This window comes from Felis catus, chromosome C1, assembly GCF_018350175.1.
Source record: "Felis catus isolate Fca126 chromosome C1, F.catus_Fca126_mat1.0, whole genome shotgun sequence".
NCBI classification, from domain to species: Eukaryota; Metazoa; Chordata; class Mammalia; order Carnivora; family Felidae; genus Felis; species Felis catus.
The window spans coordinates 78621321-78636353 of record NC_058375.1 but is presented as its reverse complement, the minus strand read 5'-3'; the positions used below and the strand labels follow the sequence as shown (position 1 = coordinate 78636353).

Below are 15033 nucleotides of genomic sequence, written 5' to 3'. Positions count from 1 at the left end.
AGATGATTCCTAATTGTAGAAATATATAGCTGAAAATTATTTTATAAATTCTCTCTTTTTATAGATTCATGAATGAAGCAGTAACATCCTAGGTCTTTGAATTATCACTATTTTACCTTTTTGCTAAAATCTTTGAAAGACAACGGTTATTACTGTGCTTTCATTCACAGCTTTGCAGATTTTCAGGTCCTTAATAGCTTTAGAGGCCACATTCTGGGAGAAATGTCAAGGGTTTATCCATGGCGTTGTAGCTCCCCTGACCAGAAAGGACACATCCAAGGGCCAAGTATTAGCCTTGGTTAAAAGGTTCCCTAGTATTTAAGAGTAGCTTTGTGAATTATAAATTTGATAAAGTGTTCCACTCCATTCCAATCCCCAACAAGTCTTCTTTGACTTTTAAGGTAGGAGACTTCAATAATTCAATATTAAAATTTTATTTTACTTTTAATTTTATTTTTAGGAGCTTGTTCGTAAAGGGATACCTCACCATTTTAGAGCAATAGTTTGGCAACTTTTATGCAGTGCACAAAGTATGCCAATTAAGGATCAGTATTCAGAACTCCTGAAAATGACCTCACCTTGTGAAAAATTGATCCGAAGGGACATTGCTAGAACTTATCCTGAACACAATTTCTTTAAGGAAAAAGACAGCCTTGGACAGGAGGTTTTATTTAATGTAATGAAGGTAAGTTCTATTTATCATTTTTTAAAATGAATTCTCAGAAGGTTGAAATTAGACAGTAATCAGTTACTTTGGCAAAAATTTGACTTTAGCATGATTTCTGCTTTAATTTTGATGCTACATTACTGTCTAGTTTGGAGAACTTAGAAAATTCATCACATTGCTTGATATTGGTTAGAATCAAATAGTCTATAAATCACTATACCATAGAAAGATCCTTTATGAAAATGGATGATTTATCTTCTGTGAGTTTCACAATCTAGGACCAGTTTTCTGCTTACTATGGCCAGCACTGTTAAGAACTCTTAGCTCTTCAGAGTGTGTGCTATTGTAATTTTTTCTTCAATATTGCCTTTTTTCTTGAAATAGTTCCTTTCCCTTTCAACTACCTCTGTAAAATATTAATTTCTTTTTGAGCCTTTTCAGTTCTCCCAGTGCTTTACCTTAACCTTACTGTTTTTATCTTTATCAGATAAATATTTTTTAAACTTTGTTACTTCACTGAGTGTAAGTTCCTTTATTTTCTTGTCCTTAGGAGCATCGGTTTCTAACTGGGAAATTATCAAAAGAAAATTTTATGTAATAAATCATCTACTTTTTAAACCCTAATAGGATAACATGTATGACAAGCAGAAGCTTGTCAAAAAAATAAATGGTATTTACTCCATCATCTCACTATTTTTAGGTTTTTAGAGAAGAAAGATATAATACATCATGTTAAAGTATTTTGAACATTTTTTACTTTTTAGGCATATTCTTTAGTGGATCGTGAGGTTGGTTACTGTCAAGGAAGTGCTTTTATAGTTGGATTGTTGCTTATGCAGGTAAGTTAGTACAAGTATTAAGTTTCTAAGTTCCTTATTGAAGTTGAATTGGAGAATTAAAGAATCATTCTTGTTTTTATTAAGCATTTCATACTGGGTATTTTTCTTTAGGCATAATTTAAATAGGGATAGTTAATTTTCACTTTAAAATATTAAAAGTTTTGAAAATAACATATACAATAATGTCCTTCCAGTAATGAAATTTCAGCTTCTTGGTGTCTACATTTGAGCCATAATATTGTACTATATAGCCTGTATCTACTTTTAAATCTTAACTTACATGTCAATATTTAATAAAGACTAATGTTTTCCCAACTAAGGAGGATATGATTAAAGTGTTGGTATGAAAATCTTATTTATGTCATACATCTTTGCAAATTCACACAGAAATTTTGGTTGTCACAGAGTTAAGTGCTTATTATGCCTATCTTGTTATAGGTTCTAAAATAGAGATGCTCATGGGATGTCTGGGTGCTTAGTCGGTTAAACGTCTGACTCTTGGTTTCAGCTCAGGTCATGATCTCATGGTTCAAGAGTTCGAGCCCCACATCGGGCTCCGTGCGGACAGTGTGGAGCCTGCTTAGGATATTCTCTCTCTCTCTCTGTCCCCCCACCCCCAAAAGTAAATAAATAATCTTAAAAAAAATTAAACCAAATATAGATACTCAATTATTTTTACTGCCCCAGGGATATAACCTATATTTCTATTGACAGTGACTTACTTTGGAGTGGGTTTGGATAGGATGTTTTCAGAAGTCAGGGGCAGGATCACCAGTTTATATCTTAGAAGGGAAATGACAAATAGTGTTTTCACTTCCGTTGAATTTTTTTTTCAAGTCCATTGTACTCTTATTCTCACACTAAAATGTAGTCTGAAGAGAAATCGTGGAGATAGCTTGATTTGAGTCATATATGTAAGCTGGTTTTTCCATCTCAGTGCTACACTGAGTTCTGTGAACTTGGGCTAGATCATTTAATCTGTCTCTGAGCCTTAATTAGGTAACACTGTGTACTTTCAGATTCATTGTGAGGGTTATATGAGATAATATATGTAAAAACCTACCATGGTGTTTGGCATATAGTAGACATGCAATAAAAATTCAATGACTGGCCCAAGATGATTTTTCTTGGTAGATAAAAACAGAGTAGGAATTTGAAACCGTGTTGCTCCATGCTTTGCTTCAGTTTCCCAGCAGTTCTGCCTGAATTTTAAAAGCTTTGTAACTCTCAGGAATATATACACACTACTTTTCTGAGTAGCAAAAACCTCATGTCACAGAAACTGATTTATAATAAGAGTGACTGATATTTACTTTGTTTTATAATATAGGAACTACTGCCAATTGTTGCATGAAAACTGTCCATTTCTAGGTGATATTAGATTGTAAATAATGAAAACAAAACTAGTTTTGTTAATGTTGAGGCTTTGCACAATAGTGATTTTTCTTAATTTGTAGTTGATTAATATTGGTAGGCTATTTACTGTTGAACTCAAACATTCTTATAAATCGAGTGATTTTTTTTTTTCATAATTCTATTCCTTTTGCATTCGTTTTAGTTCCAGAATAACCTTTCAGTAGTCATTTCTGTTGAGTATTTAAAGGGCAGTTTTTTCTTGAGTTACTAATCTCTTAACAGTAGACCTAGGGCTATAGGAATCCCAAGGGGCCACCACATTTTCCTCCAAGACACTGTAGGCAGTGCTGGTAGTGATACTTTCATTTATTGATTGATTAATTTATTTATCTTTTATTGTCAATGGCAGCTAATACATTACCATAACAATAATTTTCTAGCCCAGGGCCATAAGCTAGAAAGAGTGGTAGAGCCAGATTCAAAGGCCCCTCTCTTTGTTTCTAAAACTTAATTCTCTTATACCCTATGCTATATTGCCTCCCACATGTTAGCTTGGCAACATAACTCAGTGTTTGAGGAAAAATTTTGTAAAGTTAGCTTAATTAGTACCTGTTGTTTTAAAATAGCTAAAAGTGCTGGATATGTTTTGTGTATGTCTTAATACTCCAACAAAATTAGGTAGATAGTGTCCCCATTAGACCTTTGCAAAAGGCATGGATTCTTATTGAGTCCGTGTCACAGAAAAGGTATGTAGCAGTGCAGTTGCTCCAAGATTTGTGTGCACAGATTTCTAATAGAAAGGAGTGGCTGTAAAACAACTAGGTGATTGTTCTTCATATTTATATTTTACTCAGTGTTACACTTTTTCATTTTGAAAGCATTGTTTTCAATTTTTTTGAGGAGGACCCAGTGATTTTTTTTCCCCCCTCTTTGGTCTTTTATTTGATTACTTCAACTTACTTAAAAAATTGGCATTTCCCACTTTAGTGCTTTGTGGAGGAGAGAGGGAATGGAACCTGTAATATTTCAGAAGAGAAGAAATTTTTTTTTTATATTTATTTTATTTTTGAGAGAGAGGGACAGAGACAGAGCATGAGTGGGGAAGGGGCAAAGAGAGAGGGAGACACATAATCTGAAGCAGGCTCCAGGCTCTGAGCTGTCAGTGCAGAGCCTGATGCAGGGCTTCAACCCACAAATCGTGAGATCATGACCTGAGCTGAAGTTGGATGCTTAACTTCCTGAGCCACCCAGGTGCCCTGAGCAGAAATCCTTATAAGACAAAAAATTTATTCATTCCCACTGTCAGTAAAATGAGGGGTGGTAGGGGTGGAATGGAAAGGGGAAGGTAGTGGTGGGAGAAGAGATGAGAAAAGTAGTAAGGGGTCATGTCATGTAGGACCTTGTAAGGATTTTGACTTTTACTGAGGATATGGAAAACCACTAGAGTATTTTGAGCAGTGGAGTGAAATGGTCTAATTCAAGCCTTGAAAAGAACACTCGGGCAGCTCCATGCTGTATAGGGAATAGATTGTTGGGAAGGAAGGCCGAGGAGGCAGCAGAGTGACCCATGAGGAGGCTTTTAGAGTTTTTCAGACAATGGACTACTCTTTTGATTGTGGTTTGGATTAGGTGTTTTTGGTCGAAAGTGGTTGGTTCTTGAAATAATATAGAGCCAGCAGGAGTTACTGATAGATTGGATGTGGAGTAAAAGGAAAGGAGACAGTGATGACACATACGGATTTTGAGTGGAAGTTTGGGCAAGGAATGGCAGACTAGGAAATTAGGAGTGGTTTGAGATGTCTATCAGACGTCCAAGTGGAAATGTAAGTGGGCAGTTGGAAATATGAGACCAGAATTGTGGTAAAGGTTCAGGCCAATGGAAGAGAGAGACAAGAGGCTATAAAATGGATGCAGATGCAGGTAGGATGATATTTATGATAGTGTGAGAATGAGAAAATACTCTTTATATTGCTTCTAATTTTTAAAAAATTTAAGTATGAAATAAGGTCATTAGATTAGAGTTGAGTGGGAAGGAGGCCGTGAAAGCTTGAGGATAGAGAAGAAAGCTTGAAATGGTGGCCTCATAGATTGAGAGTGATTAAATTAGTGAAATAAAGCATACCAGAAACATTAAAGATCCACTGACGTTAGTGGTTCTGAATTCAAAGTGAGATCAGCCAGCATGGTAAAGTCTTTTGTTTTTACCCAACCACTCTCCGTTGCCTAGATATACTTCTAGAGTTTGATTTATCCAAGGGTAGAGTTTTGCAGTTGGAATTATTACTGAGAGAGACAGGCAAAAGTTATTGTGGATTTAAGTGACTGAATAAATATAACAGGGTATAGGCAGCAAAGAACACACGAGAGTTGGGAACAGAAAAAAGGTAGTGTGATATAAATGAGTGATAGGCTTGCAAGGTCATATAACTCTATTAATCTTCATTGCAACCCTGTGAAATAAGTGCTGTTATTTTACTCATTTGACCAATGTTGAAACTGAGCAACAGAGAGATTAAATAATTTGCTTAAGGTCATGTAGCTAAGTGGAATTTGAACCATAAGCGGTGTGGCTCTAGAACCTGAGTTAAGATCATTGGAAGAAAGGAAGGCTAAGTAAGATCCACTAGGCCAGGGAATTAATCCTCATGAAAATGAGTAAGGTTCAGGTGAGTGACCTAGAGGTTTGTAGATATTACAAAAAAGAAGAGTAATAGGAAATATCCACAGTATCTGTTTCAGAGAGAAGGGGGAGTTAATGCAATGGCAATGAGTCAGTGAGTTCCAGGAAGAGAAATAGACCTTTACTCCCTGGTTGCTTTCAGTACTATAGTAGAGAAAACAGCCCCCTTAGGGGAGGCAAGTTTCAGTTGGAGGAAGAAGGTGAAAGACCATTTAGTAAAGAGATTGAGGATCTAGGTAGCATATTTTGTTGATGGCAGGTTATGAGTTCCAGAAAGTGCTGTGGAAAAGGTTTAGGGAAGGCTGGACATGGGGTTAAATTTGGGGAACAGTAGAACCACATGGGATGAGAGTTCCAGGTTGTGTGGCTTCTTATGGTGATTAACATAAATCAGTGGGGCTATAGGGCTTGTGGAATTGATAAGGATGGTCTTCAAGGCAGAATTGTTGCTGTATGTGTTGGGAGGAAGGAAGGAAGTATAGGTTTTACTAAGAGTAACATTTGACTTCTGTCCAAGGCTGTGTTAAGGCCAGGAAAAAAAGTTATTAGAAACAGTTGTTAGTAAGAATGCCTAGAGATCCTTTGAGGTTTATTTTATTTTATTTACTATTTATTTTTATTTAAAAATTTTTTTTAAATGTTTATTTTTGAGAGAGAGAGAGAGCACGAGTGAGCATGAGCAGGGGGAAGGGGAAGAGAGAGGGGGGAGACAGAGAATCTGAAGCAGGCTCCAGGTTCAGAGCTGTCAGCAGAGAGCCCAATGCGGAGCTTGAACTCAAAAACCATGAGATCATGACCTGAGCCGAGGTTGGATGCTTAACTGACTGAGCCACCCAGGCTCCCCAAGGTTTCTTTTAAAACACATTAGTATAATGTGAATAAATGAGCATTAGAAAATTAGAAAATATTCTGAATATCTGTGTAGCTCTTTAAAGAGTTCTTATATTCATATCTTATTTGATACAGCTTTTCTTGTGAGTTTCGGATAAAATATTTTTCTTGTGCGTTTCACATAAAATGTGAGACAGTTGTTAGTAAGAATAAAATATGAAACTGTTACCTTTAAACCTTACTTACAGATTCTTTGAAAATATATTTTACAAGTTTTTTTGTTTTTTTTTTTTTTTAAACACTTACTGTATCATATAATTTCTGCTTAGGACCATTGAAAGTCTTCCCATCTCATGTAAGGTAAAAGTCCAAATCCTTACAATGGTCTCTAAAACCTTCTGTAATTTGGTTCCGTGTATTTCTCCTCCATAAGGTAACTACCACTTGCAGAATTACTCCTAATTTAGTGGTCTATTTGCTGTTCCTTGAGCATGCCACTTGTGATTCTACTCCGAGGCCTTATACTCTCCTAGGACTGTTCTTTTCCTCAATTGCTCCCTTAGTTTTTTCAGTATTCTGCTCAAATGCTCCCTTTTCAAGGGACTTTGCCTGATCTGCCTATATAAATAGCAGTGTATCTCCCCAGTATTTCCTGTGACCCTACTGTATTTTATTTCCATAGCACTCATCACCATCTGGCATATATGTTAATGGATTTATTGCACATACTGTCTTTCTTCTCCAACTAAAAGGTTCAGGTTCCATGAGGGTAGAGTGTTTATTTTTTTCACTGGTATATACCCAGGAGAACAGAGCTATCTGTCTCTAAAGGAATATTGGTTGAAAGAATTCATGAATTAGGCAAGTGAGGCAGTTAGTCTCAGAGGTTGTTAAATTTGTTTAACCTCTCATTCTGAGAATGGGAGATTAGAATCTTTTGATACCTAGTCCAGTGTTCTTAACATTGTAACACATGGACATTCAAAAACATCTTATACTTGGATGGGTTCTTAGTTTAAATAAGCATTTAGCTTTTTTGTGTATTACAGAACATTAACCTGTGTTGCTTTTCCCCCTTATATTGTAGATGCCAGAAGAAGAAGCTTTCTGTGTATTTGTTAAATTAATGCAAGATTATAGACTTCGTGAACTTTTTAAGCCAAGTATGGCGGAATTGGGCCTATGTATGTACCAGTTTGAATGCATGATACAGGTAAAATTGTAGTGTTAACGAAAAGGCATATTGCCTTTATATTTTTGTCTTCTTGGTTTGAGTGACAACTAAGTAAATTCAATGTTAAAAGCATTTTAGCAATTGAAAAGTCAGTGTTTTAATCCCATGATTGTTGGTTGGTTAACACATCAGTTAGATGCTATCTGCTGGTAGAGCACAGTCTGGAACTTGACTGCAGTTTTCATATTCAGACTTGAAGCATTTATGCCAAATATATCACAACCACATTGCCTAAATGCATGAGTTTCCTTTTTATGCCCTATTGTATCCTATTATTGTTATAGAGACTTTGTTCTCACAAGAGCTCATGACGTGACACTGACATCAGTTCACTTCTTTTCGGGCTTGTCTGTTCTTTCAGTCCTCTCTCCTGCCTTTCTTTCCCTTTTTATCTCACTTTTTTTGCTAGCCTGTAATATTTTCTTAAAATAATGCTTTTATGTTGCTAGTTTAAGACTCAGAGTGTAGTGACTGTGTGAGGGTGTAGAGAAGGGGAGGAGAGGAATCAAAATCAAGTGAAAAATATTTTACCCTTCTAGAGTTAATTTACATATTTTTTTTTAGTTTACTGTACTATTGTCCTGTAATATTATGGTGTAAGTATTCTCATTGACTTAAATTTCAATTAGATAAGCAGAACTTAAGAATATACGTTCAGGATTCAGCAGACATGAAAGCCCTTTTATGAGTCTGCTTTTCCCTGGCTGCCTTACCTGCAGGAGATATGCAAAGTGTTGGCACATTTTAAAGAAAAAGATAAAATGGGAATTGAGATGAATCTTAAATAAAATTTTCTTTCTGAAATAATGTTTTTAACCAACCTTAATTTCTCTTGGTTTATTTTCAGTTAATGTGTCATTTATGTTTTGAATTACTAGAATTGAGGAAGCATCTGTATTTTGGGTGAAAAGGTAGGAAGGTAAGGATGGGTGATCAATGGTAGATAGCACCAGAAAGTATTTCCACGTAGCATTTCTTTTCTTTAAAAATTTTTTTGGAATTACTACAGTTTTAGAAAAGTACAGAAAATATCAGATAGCTGTGTTCCTACCAACATGATTAAATAAATATTAAAGTTTTATTTATTTGTTTTGTTATTTTTATTAGTAAATGTTCTAGATACAGCCTAAATTCTGACTCCACATCCTTTTCCCCTTCTTCCTTTCCCAGATAGTAACCATTTTCCTGAATGTATCAATTTCTACATCTTAACTTTTCTAAGTGATGCCTGATCTAATCTTTGAAATAGGCTATTAGTGTACACAGAATACTCTGGTTTAAAATGCCGAATTTTACTGTGTCTTAATTAATTCCTTTCTTTTCTTTAGGAGCATCTTCCAGAGCTCTTTGTACATTTTCAGTCTCAGAGTTTTCATACCTCAATGTATGCATCATCCTGGTTTCTGACTATCTTTCTTACGACTTTTCCATTACCAATTGCAACAAGGATATTTGATATCTTTATGTCTGAGGTAAGCTAGTGGGCAGACTTAGTGAAGGAATCATGGATTTAATCATTAGAGCAGGGCAATGAGGAGAACAATATAGGACACTCATGTGTTCCATGCTTAACTACTTATAAGGATGCTCTCCTTTAAACCTGTAAAATACCTACCAAGTACTTGTTAGTTTCCCCATTTAATAAATGGTAGATGAGGAAGCTGAGACTTAGAGGAAAGTTAAGTATCTTGTCTGTGGATACAGCACCTAAGTGGTGTAGTGCCTGCATTTAAATGCAGGCAGTCAAAATCTGGAGCCCACACTCTTTTGGGATTTTGTTTCTTTCTTTTTTTTTTTTTAAGAGCAATTGTGAGTATGAACTTAGGGAGAGGAGCAGAAGGGGAGAGAGAATCTTTTTTTTTAAAGTTTATTTGAGAGAGTGAGAAAGAGCGAGCAGGGGAAGCACAGAGAGAGAGGAGAGGGAGAATCCCAAGCAGGCTTCTCACTAACAGAGCCTGACTCAGGGCTCGAACCTACAAACTGCATGACCCAAGCTGAAATCAAGAGTCGGATACTTAACCAACTGAGCCACCCAGGCGCCCCTGACAGAGAAAGAATCTTAAGTAGGTGTCATGCTCAGCGTGGAGCCCAACACAGGTCTCGATCTCATGATCCTGGGATTATGACCTGAGCCAAAATCAAGAGTCAGATGCTCAACTGATTGAGCCACACAGGCACCCTGGGGCCCACACTCTTAATCAGACCTCTGTATAGCTTCCTGATTGATTCAAGAGGTGAATCCATTCTTACTGATTCAGTGAGAATTAGTGAAAGGTGAAATTTGCCTTACAGTTAATATTATTGCAGTGCATCTGTTACCCAAAGAGCAAGAAGTAATGAGCATAATTAAGTTTCTTCTATTCTATGAATATTTTGCAGGTAGTTCTTTTAATTGTCATGGTCATGTAGAGTCATCCTTTATCTTTTCTGTATTTTGGGTGAGAAGGTAGGAAGTAAGGTTAAGTGATAAATGGTAGCAAGCACTTGAAAGTGTTATTAATAATAATTAATAACATCTTAATCAGGGGTGACTGGCTGGCTCAGCTGGTAGAGCATGTGACTCTTGATCTCAGGGTGGTGAATTCAAGTCCCACCTTAGTGAATGAATTAAGTTAAAAATAAATAAATACAACATCTTAAACCCAATGTTAGTTGTTATTAACTACATCTTGGGATGATCAGTTTATATTACCTAATTAAATGAATTTAGTTTGGAGTCAGCAAACTGATTTATGTACTAATCATCCTGGTTCAAGTGTCAAATTCGTTCCTTCACTTATTTTTGTAAAAAGCTTTCTTGGAACATAGCCATGCCCTTTTGTTGTGTTGTCTTTGTCTGCTTTTGGGCTGTGGTGGCAGAGTTGAGTATTTGTGACAGTGACCACATGGCCCACAAAGTCTAAAATATTTGCTATCTGACTTTTTGCAGAGATGTTTGTCAGTTTCTAGTGTAGATCCCTAAATGTTTACCTTAATATTTTTTTGAATGATTAGTTTTTGTCAATGGAATAGTAAGAGAAGTTTGACTTTATGAAATGTGTTTCTACAGGGTTTAGAAATAGTATTTCGAGTAGGATTGGCACTTCTTCAAATGAATCAGGCAGAACTGATGCAACTTGACATGGAAGGGATGTTACAGGTAAGTCAGTTCATGATTTCTTGAGTGTCTTTAGATTTTACTGTTAGTTAACAAGAAACAGCACTAAGTAGTTCTTATGTTTTTCTTTTAATGTGTCTTTTTAGCACTTTCAGAAGGTCATTCCACATCAGTTTGATGGTGGCCCAGACAAATTAATCCAGGCAGCTTACCAAGTCAAATATAACTCAAAAAAAATGAAAAAGTAAGTATTTTATATTTTGGCTTTTAGTTATGGAGGTTTGTTGGAGCATATAGGAAATTAAATAGAAACATCAAAGAGTCCAGTGATCAGTGCCATTTTCCTCTTCAGTTTATAGAAATGTAGTATTTTGTTTGGTGGTATTGGATAACATAAATCTAATGTTGGAATTTCGTACTTCTCCCCTTTCCCATTCCACATTGACTGGAATTAGGAACCTGGTAAGTTTATACATGTGAGTGTACTGTTACTTTGAAAACCACTTTTATGGTGTGATCCGCTTCACTGACACTCTTTTCCTCTCGACCCCAAAGTGTCACTTAAGTTCAGGATTAGCCTAGCCAATAAGATAGGTATGAAGTATAGATTGAGAATTGAAGTTGTATTGTGTATTATTTTTGAATGAAACTTTTCTTGATACATATTTAATAGAAATTCAAGGTGTAAGCAGTCTTGGCTCACAAAGGTTAATTTTTTTTTTTTAACGTTTTATTTATTTTTGAGACAGAGAGAGACAGAACATGAACGGGGGAGGGGCAGAGAGAGAGGGAGACACAGAATCAGAAGCGGGCTCCAGGCTCTGAGCCATCAGCCCAGAGCCTGACACGGGGCTCGAACTCACGGACCGCGAGATCGTGACCTGAGCTGAAGTCGGACGCTCAACCGACTGAGCCACCCAGGCACCCCAAAGGTTAATTTTTGAAATATGGTAAAAGTACTAAGAATGACAACTCTTAATCCTCTAGCTTCTAGTATTTAAATAAATCTAAGCTGGAGACCATAATTACCATTCCTGACACTAGTTTCTATTGTACAGGATGCTTTAAAATGCTAGCAATACTCTATGCTAGCAATTCTCAATACCTTCCCTGCTGTAGCATGAAATTAGTTTCATGTGTATGATATAACTCCCATGGGTGTTTCTACCCCAGGAAGTATATTAGAATATGAGTGAGAATTATGTTATTAAAATTAGCTCTCACTCACAAAAATAAGCTACAATTTATGAACTTTCACTATTATTAATACATGACTTGTGAAATTTCTAAATCACATTACACCATCATCTTGAGACATTATTGATCAAAAAGCTATTCTGCTCTGTAATTGAAAAAAACCCTAGGAGCCATGTTAACTTCTAGCTCTTGGTAAAACCACGTTTGTTTGTTTGTTTGTTTATTTATTATAATTTACCTTTATTTATTTATTTAAGTTTATTTACTTATTTTGAGAGAGAGAGAGAGTGTCTATCGGTGCAGGGCCTGAGACAGGGCTGGAAATCATGAACTGTGAGATTATGATCTCAGCTGAAACCAAGAGTCAGACACTGAACTGACTGAGGCACCCAGGTGCCCTGGTAGAACCACATTTAAATCACACTAGCCAAAAAGAAAATTTATTTTACTTTAATTATATATTACAGGATAACTGATTCTTCTTGTAGATTTATTTATTTGTGACCAGTATAATCCCATTTCTGAAATTTTAGTTATTCTATTTACTTATTAATCTCTGACCCTCTACTTCACTCCCTTCCTCATATGATGTCTCTGTTCCACTTTAAGATCTCTATTCTGATGTTTAATAGCCTTCCTCTGGTCTGAATAAGTATAGCTCCTCTGATGTTTTGTACATGTATTCATGTAGCCAAGTGTTGGAGAAAATTGCATAAACAGATTGCTGGCATTAAGTTCTATCTGCATTGCCACTCTAAGTATGTTTTTGTGTTGTCCTTGATGAATTCTCCCGTTACCCTGGCAGTTATTTCAGATTTTACCATTTTCCCCAGATTCTTTCCCCATTTTGCCACATCTCCTCTTCAGATTATTTTGCTTGTTAATTCATCAGCCATCACTTTCAAATTCCCTGAAGTTTTTTTCTCCTGTAACTTGCAGCTTGCAGAGTTAGCCATGTTTCTTTTCTTCCTTTTCAGAATATAGTATTTCTTTTCCTTAACAGTGCTAATTCATGATGTCATTTCCATCTCTTCCAGGTCCTTGCTCCACTAGTTGTTTCTCATTTTATCTTCATCCCCTCTTTCTGTTTAATTCTTCAATGTACAAAGGTATTTTTGAGTTCTGACTTAAAAGCAACACAATACTACCTACCTCAACATAGCATTTCACTCTCCTTTTATGAAGCTTAATTGTGAAGGAAAGAATAGTTTGCTCATTAGCTCTAGATCGTATTTCATTTGCCTTTTTTTTCAATTGGGATAATTTTCAAAAATACAGGAAGAGACACTGGAATAATAAAGAAATAATAGTAAAGAAATTATCCTCTAGCTTGAAGAGTTAATATTGACCTCTTAAAAAATTTTAATTCCAATATAGTTAACACATGATGTTACTTTAGTTTCAATTGTACAATATAGTGATTGAACATAATATTTTGTCATTTATTTCATCTACTTTCCTAGTAGATAAAATTCTATTTTATTTGTAAGTAAATAATAGAAATCATGACATTTCACTCCTTCAATATTCAATATATAAAGCAGGATGAAGGGCATAGTGTGATGGGGTGCTATTTTAGGTAGAACATGGATAGGATATATAGACTGATAAGGTACCATTTGAGCTGACACTTGAGAGAAGTAAGAGAGGGAACCATGAGATTGTATTCCACGCTGAGAGAACAGTAAATATAACGACGGAGGCCAGGATGTAATTGATATAATTAAGGAACAGCAAAAAGCCAGTGTAACTGTAGCATAGGCAAATAGGAGTGTGTTGGCTAATGAAGTCCAGAACATAGTAGGGAGCAAAGGGTACTTAAACCTGGGCTGTTGTAGGGATGGGATGTCCACTCTCACCACTGTTGTTTAACATAGTGTTGGAAGTTCTAGCATTAGCAATCAGACAACAAAATGAAATAAACAGCATCAAAATTGGCAAAGAAGAAGTCAAACTTTCATTTTTGGCAGACAACATGATACTCTACATGGAAAACCCGAACGACTCCACCAAAAGAACTGATACGTGAATTCAGCAAAGTCGCAGGGTACAAAATCAATGTACAGAAATCGGTTGCATTTTTATACACCAATAATGAAGCAACAGAGAGAGAAATAAAGAAACTGATCCCATTTACAGTTGCACCAAGAACCATAAAATACCTGGGAAAACCTAACCAAAGATATAAAAGATCTGTATGCTGAAAACTATAGAAAATTTATGAAGGAAATTGAAGAAGACACAAAGAAATGGAAAAATATTCCATGCTCATGGATTGGAAGAATAAATATTGTTGAAGTGTCAATACTACCCAAAGCAATCTATACATTCAGGGCAATCCCAATCAAAATTGCACCAGCATTCTTCTCACAGCTAGAACAAACAATCGTAAAATTTGTATGGAACCACAAAAGACCCCGAATAGCCAAAGTAATATTGAAGAACCAGAGCGGGAGGCATCACAATCCCAGTGTTTAGCCTCTACTACAAAGCTGTAATCATCAAGACAGTATGGTATTGGCACAAAAACAGACACACAGACCAATGGAATAGAATAGAGACCCCAGATTTGGACCCACAAATGTATGGCCAACTAATCTTTGACAAAGCAGGAAAGAATATCCAATGGAATAAAGACAGTCTCTTCAGCAAGTGGTGCTGGGAAAACTGGACAGCAACATGCAGAAAAATGAACCTGGACCACTTTCTTACACCATTCACAAAAATAAACTCAAAATGGATGAAAGATCTAATAATGTAAGACAGGAAGCCATCAAAATCCTCGAGGAGAAAGCAGGCAAAAACCTCTTTGATTTTGGCTGCAGCAACTTCTTACTCAACACGTCTCCGGAGGCAAGGGAAACAAAAGCAAAAATAAACTACTTGGACCTCATCAAGATAAAAAACCTCTGCACTGCAAAGGAAACAATCAACAAAACTAAAAGGCAACCAACAGAATGGGAAAAGATATTTGTAAATGACATACCAGATAAAGGGTTAGTATCCAAAATCTATAAAGAACTTACTAAGCTCAACACCCAGAAAACAAATAATCCAGTGAAGAAATGGGCAGAAGACATGAATAGACACTTTTCCAAAGAAGACATCCAGATGGCCCAAAGACATGTGAAA

At 36.0% G+C, this 15033-nt stretch overlaps 1 protein-coding gene across 20 annotated transcripts in view; it reads left to right on the top strand.

The window, feature by feature from the left end:
* The window catches only part of EVI5 (ecotropic viral integration site 5), a 241613-nt gene that overhangs the window by 80859 nt on the left and 145721 nt on the right, over positions 1 to 15033 (top strand). For all 20 annotated transcript variants that reach the window (XM_045036203.1, XM_045036194.1, XM_045036193.1 and 17 more), the window contains 6 exons: positions 461 to 685; positions 1432 to 1506; positions 7461 to 7586; positions 8936 to 9079; positions 10657 to 10746; positions 10851 to 10948. In XM_045036203.1, the coding sequence (XP_044892138.1) occupies positions 461 to 685; positions 1432 to 1506; positions 7461 to 7586; positions 8936 to 9079; positions 10657 to 10746; positions 10851 to 10948 (758 nt within the window). The remainder of the gene's footprint in view (positions 1 to 460; positions 686 to 1431; positions 1507 to 7460; positions 7587 to 8935; positions 9080 to 10656; positions 10747 to 10850; positions 10949 to 15033) is intronic.